The sequence below is a fragment of the Mus pahari genome, assembly GCF_900095145.1.
Source record: "Mus pahari chromosome 4 unlocalized genomic scaffold, PAHARI_EIJ_v1.1 4_unlocalized, whole genome shotgun sequence".
Classification (NCBI taxonomy): Eukaryota; Metazoa; Chordata; class Mammalia; order Rodentia; family Muridae; genus Mus; species Mus pahari.
In genome coordinates, this window is record NW_018391601.1 from 62,701 (window position 1) to 69,120 (window position 6,420).

The 6,420-nt window shown below is 40.5% G+C and overlaps 1 protein-coding gene across 1 annotated transcript in view; it reads right to left on the reverse strand.

Moving 5' to 3' along the window:
* Ankub1 (ankyrin repeat and ubiquitin domain containing 1) overlaps positions 1-5,609 on the reverse strand; it is a 29,416-nt gene extending 23,807 nt beyond the window's left edge. Inside the window, exons 1-2 of the mRNA XM_021188869.1 lie at positions 5,520-5,609; positions 3,513-3,656 (exon numbers count right to left, since the gene is read on the reverse strand). Of these exons, the coding sequence (XP_021044528.1) occupies positions 3,513-3,656; positions 5,520-5,609 (234 nt within the window). The remainder of the gene's footprint in view (positions 1-3,512; positions 3,657-5,519) is intronic.
* Positions 5,610-6,420: the final 811 nt, after the last annotated feature.

Below are 6,420 nucleotides of genomic sequence, written 5' to 3' on the forward strand. Positions count from 1 at the left end.
AGAGAAGAGAAGAGAAGAGAAGAGAAGAGAAGAGAAGAGAAGAGAAGAGAAGAGAAGAGAAGAGAAGAGAAGAGAAGAGAAGAGAAGGAGGGAACCCAGGCCCTGAAAACGTTCTGCATCCTGCAGTGAAGTCTGAACAGTAATCATTTACTGTCTTATTTACTTTCTTACTTGGCCCTTGATGCTTTCATGTGTACAAATACTGGGGAATAGACTATCTTAAAATATATTTAACAGTACATCACCTAAATATTTATAGAAGATCTCTTTATCACATAAACAATACTTCATAAACTACACAAAAAAATATAAGCACAACAAGAAGCAGCTATCCTGGTTTAATTTCATGACATATGTCTGCTTGTACTTCTTTTTGTTTTGTGGTTTGTGTTTGCTTGCTTGTTTATTTGTTTGTTTCATTAGTCCTGGCTGCCCCAGAACTTATAGAGAGCCACCTGCCTCTGCCTCTCTACTTGGGCATGTTTTAAAAGAAAAACTACGTATTTGGTAAGCTTTTGAATTCAGCGAGAGTTTTCGGCTTTTATCGTATTTCTGACTTATGCTAAAGAAAGTTAAAAGGCTTTCCTAGATTCTTAGAAGGCAGAACTAACTTGCACACAGCAACATAATTAAATGGCACAGAACAAGGACATTACTTACATTTGTATGTATATAGTTATGCAATAAAGCAATAATGTGTTTGCAAAGCCGCCTCTGGTTACCTGAGATAGATCAAATGCATTTCTGCATTCTTTAGGGCATGGGATCCTTTTCTTTTTTTTCCCAATTGGAGAGTTTTCATTATTGTAAATTCATTTTCAGATGCTATCATATACAAATAGTAAATACTGTGGATTTTAGAAACAGCCTATTTAACCATCTAATCGAAATAGGAACTAACAGTTAAGTAATTCCTTTTCTTCAGATTAAAAACACCATTTTCCTTCTTCTTCTTCTTTTTTTTTTTTTAAGATTTATTTATTTATTATATGTAAGTACACTGTAGCTGTCTTCAGTCATTCCAGAAGAGGGCGCCAGATCTTGTTACAGATGGTTGTGAGCCACCATGTGGTTGCTGGGAATTGAACTCAGGACATTTGGAAGGGCAGTCAGTGCTCTTAACTGCTGAGTCATCTCTCCAGCCCCCATTTTCCTTCTTAAAGTTTGTGATAACAAACTCTAGATGTGACTCCCATGGACAGAATGAAGAAGAGTAAAATCTGTCATAAAGTGTGAGTTTCTAATGAAACCCTCTGTTGGTTACCATGCCAATGATGGCCACGCTCTGTCTTGATTCTCTCAAAGAAACTGTTCTACCCACTTGGGAGTGTGAAGTCAGGAAATCCAAATTTCAAGGTCAGCCTGGACTGCAAAGCTAGACCTTTTTGTTGGTTTTGTTTCCTTTTGCTTTTTTTTTTTGGGGGGGGGGCAGGGTTTCTCTGTGTAGCCCTGGCTGTCTAAGAACTAGCTTTGTAGACCAGGCAAGACCTTCTCTTAAAAATAAAAGAAGAAATGTTGGGCAGGGACATGGTGCCTGCAGTACAACCTGATGAGCCGAGTTCCATCCCTAGACACATGCCAAACCCAGAAGCAGTGGTACACACTCAGTCACAGCAGTCTGATGGCAAGATGCACTCGCCTGGGATAGAGGCAAAACCAAAACAAGAAAAACAAAAACTGTCTTAAACAGTCTTATGTCAAGCAATGCATGACTGTATTTCCAGTCATTTTGCTCTATAAAAGTCTGCCATGACTTAGGAAAAAGTATTTATTCCAGTCAGTACATTTTTGAAACAAAGAGGAACCTCAAAGCCATGTATAGCTTCATCCACAATAAGTCATCAGTCCAGATATCATAAAGACATAACGAACACATGAAACATTTTAGGAAAAATGAAGTAAACAAAATAATACCCTCTCACTAGCCAAATATCAAAGTAGATATCATAAGAGTTCTTTAATACAGGGCAGGGGGAAGGTATAGGGGATTTTTTGGGATAGCATTTGAAATGTAAATGAAGGAAATATCTAATAAAATAATTAAAAAAAGAAACTGTTCTGCCACTAAAGTCTACTCCTTGCTCTGTGATTTTGGGCCCCATTAAATGGTTAGAGCTCAGCGCAGAGCTTGCCGCACTCAGATGGATGACGTTTTATTGGCGGTACTTAGGAAACTGTGAGTATAGACCGGCTTTAAGGAGGGAACTGGGAGCCATATGTTGTGAGAATCGAAGTGAAATGCTGGAGGCTATTTATGCTTCCGCTTCCCTAAGCAAGTTTGTTTGACCCATTTGCACCTGCACTAGACGTGCTTGATCACATGTGGGTGGGAGGTATGCGAGCAGGAAATATAGCAGGAGGTACTCTCGGCTTTGATTGGATGTGGGTGGGAGGTACAAAGGCAGGAAATACATCGGGATGGATGTTTGCCCCTGACTGGATCTGATGGGAAATATGGCGGCCTTGTGGAGTTACCTTTTTAAGCCTGTGCAAGGTGTGACTTGTGGCCATTTTCTGGTTGGACTGATAGGGTCATTTTCTCATTTGAGGATCCCTCTTTTTAGATAATTCTACCTCGTGTCAAGTTGGCACAAAACTAGCCAGTACAGATGCTTGCCCGTCATTCTTATTATTACTTAGAACTTCCTCTTCATCACACTCACCGCCCCTAATCCTTATGAGCCAGGAAGTGATCTCATCTGCTCCATTCGGTACAGATATTTCAGAGCCAACCCTTAGACTTTCTGGTCTGTGGTGAGTCCTGTGATGACAGGATGGAGCGGGTGGCAAGGGATGAGGCAAGAAAGAGAGATGGAATGGCAGGGGATGGGGACATAGTGCATCTTACTGTCCTTTGCAATCACGAAGCTTGTGTAAGACCATGTGTAAACTGGAGAGACCACAGGACAAGGAAGGCTGGAGAGAGATGGTTCAGAGGGCGTACGACTCCTGTAGATGACCTAGGTTAGGTTCTTGGTGTTTGTGCAGGGTAGCTGACAACTGTCTCCAACTCTAGCCCTTAGGGAATCCAGTGGTGGTTCTGGCCTCTGCTGGTGACTGCTCTCATATGCACGCACAGGGATACATATAATTAAAATAAATCTCTAGGGGGCTAGAAAGATGGTTCAGAGGTTAGTAGAATGTACTGCTTATAGATGATCTGAGTCTGATTCTCAGAACCCACATCCAGTGCCTCACAATCATCTGTAACTCTAACACCAACATCCTTTTCTGTGCTCACACACGTAGAATAAAGTAAATCTAAAAATTAAAAAAGAAAAGAAAGCCCACTTTATTATATACTTGTTGGTAGGATCTTGCTATATTGCCTAAGCTGCCCTCAAACTTATGATTGTCCTGTCTCTGACTCACGGTTGTTGGGATTATAGATATGCATCAACAACACCGGCCTATGGAAAGCTTTTTCTCAGTTATGAAATTACTTAGTTGAACCATTCACAACTTCCCTCCAAATGAGAGAGACATCTTGGGCAAACATTATTCTATCATACCTTAACAAAGCATTTGAGAGTTGAACAGAAAGATATTCCAACATCCGACAGACTCCAGCTGTTCCTTAGGGCAGCTCCAGCATACATCAGCTCAAGATACCACCTTCCTTGTTTGTCTTCAGAAAGAGGAATGTGGAAATAATCCTTAAAGAACAATGACATCTTATGAAAACAGTCTGTCTCTTTATTAGCACCAGAAGTGCAATGCTCCCCTCTCCTTCTTTCTCTCCTCTCCTTTCTTCCCCCCTTCTTCCCTCCCTTCCCATATGGTGTGATAATGGTTTTAGAACAAAGGGAAGATTGGCTAGGCTTCTTAACTTAGATTCCATCGTTTCCATAAGCTTATAAATAGATTTTAGCTGGAAAAAACCCCTACACCTCCATTTATTAAAAATGTATTATTTGCATTTTATGTGTACGAGTGCTTTGCTTGTATGTCTGACTGTCTACCACATGTGTACTTGGAACCTGGGGATGCTAGAAGATGGCATTGGAGACTGGAATTAGAGCTCTCAGGTGAGTATAGGGAATTGGACCCAGGTCATCTGGAAGACTAGGCATTGCTTAACCACTAAATTATGCCACCAGGCCCTACAGCTTTATTTTTGTTAACACTAAGTAAAATTGAGATTTTTCCCTCTTTAATTCTGTTTAATTAAGTCATTATCTGTAGCTATGTCTTTGTTGCTAATTGCAAATTACATTTACTTTCATTTTATTTGCTGTTGTTACAGATACTTCAGAATGTCATGTATACTTATCACTAATTTGAAAATCAGTTGTTAAGTGCATTGTTAGAACCTGTTGGCTAATGTTAATAAACCCCATACCCCATATCACTATATCATAATTTGATTTTTATTATTTGAAGATTATATTTAAATCCAATTTACTTTTTTTCTTGTTTTCTTTGAGAGAATCTTTTACTTTGTAGCTTAACTGGGCCCAATCTTTAGAGTCCATAGTCCTAGGATTATAAGTGTGCAGTGTGCATTGTCTTGCCTTCCATGGTGTTCTCTCTCTCTCTCTCTCTCTCTCTCTCTCTCTCTCTCTCTCTCTCTCTCCCTCCCTCCCTCCCTCCCTCTCTGTATATGTTAAGTGGTTCTATTTTATCTTACATATTTTATGCATTTAACAACATTCTGAGAGACTTTATCATACTTCCACATAGATCCGTGGCATATATTAGGTATTATCTCCTATGTGAGATCTAGATTGCAACAATCTACCAAATACTAACAATCCTCAGGAAGAACTCAATAAAGCTGGGCATGGTGACACATGTCCTTAATCCTAGCACTTAGGAGGGAGAGGCAGACGCTGTGAGTTTGAGGCCAGCCTGGTCTTCCACCAGAGCTATATAGTGAGATCTCATCTTAACAAAACAAAACAAAGCAAAAAAGATATACTCCTTAATAAATGAGAATGGCCACATCTCAATGAAATATTTCATGACTGTTTCTTCTGGCAGTGTGGTCTGAGGTAGGGTGCCCTCTCTGAGCTCCAGTTTTCTCCAAATACCAAATAAAATCGAAGCCCACAGGACCACTGATGCCTTCTAAGTCTCCAAAATCCTCTGCTTCCTCATATCTGTTTGCTTAAAACAAGGCATCTCTCGGGTAACTGGCTCGCTCTTTGCAGGTGCTAAAGGTAGTGTTATATTGTTGTCCTTTTATGAATAGTTGTAGTAAAATATCTGGTCCAGGCACAACCCATGAAATCCACTAAAGAGAAGTAAAACTTAACAGTGAGCTTCCCCTTCCTCCATCAAGAATTTACTAGCTCAGTTTGTTATCTAAGATACAACATATTATTATCAATCTAGTATGCAAACAAATAGTGATATTTCCCCAAACCTCTTTGCAAACAAATAGTGATATTTCCCAAAACCTCTTTGCTCCTTGTGTTAAAAATGTACCAAACCATATCTCTATCCTATGCAGATCTTCAACTGTAAGGCATAATTAAACCCAGACACATCTTAGTGTCCCTGGAGCAAACACATACCTTTATCTTCTGCTTGATGGCTCCCACCGACGTGTGTGCTTCAACATCGAACGCCTCAAAGGATCCTTCGAAAGCTATGAAAATCCTCATTGTGCTGTTATCTTCTCAAACAACAAGACCAACAAAACCCCTGTTTTTTTTAAAGATAGCTGGAAAAAATTTCCAATTCACAACTGAGGACCAAATCGATGGCCAGAGGCAGCTGTCATTGTCTATTCTCCACAGCAACTTGAAAGAGCATAAAGAGGCGTAGCCAAGGCGGGTGTCCCGACATGGGACAGCCTAGACAGTGGCCGTGTCAGAGGAAATGTTTCTCTCAACACAATCACAATAGCCACCTGGTTCTCAGATTACAGAAACCAGCACACTTGACAACAGCCGAGGCAAGTGTGAGCAGGCTTGTGACATGTAGAGCAGAGATCCTACACACAAGTGACACTTCGGTGTTATAAATGCCATCCCCTGACTTTTGAATTTATCACTCAAGAAAAGCTGATCCAAGAACCCATCAGAATACGGGCTTCAGTAGGGTGCACCAGGGCACAGCAAAGCAAATAAAGTTGATTTTGTTGACTGAGGTGGTCCTGAAAATTCTCTGTAAAATGTCTGCACGGAGGCATTCTAGTTCCCATAACAACTTTGTGTACTTGTTCTCTGGCAGTGTGTCCAGTCCTGCCATGGGTTTCTAGAACAATACCCATTTGTACCAGGAAAATGAAAGTGGCCTTTCCCTTCCCATCCTTGCATAATAAAGTCTGCCTCATAGCAACACAATATAAACGAGATTTCTTTTAGTCTTTGTGCTACTAAGAACAATTTGCTGTTGTGGTCTCTTTCTACCCCTCTTGGCGTCAGTGGGAATTCTCTCTCTCTTCTCTCTCTTCTCTCTCTCTCTCTCTCT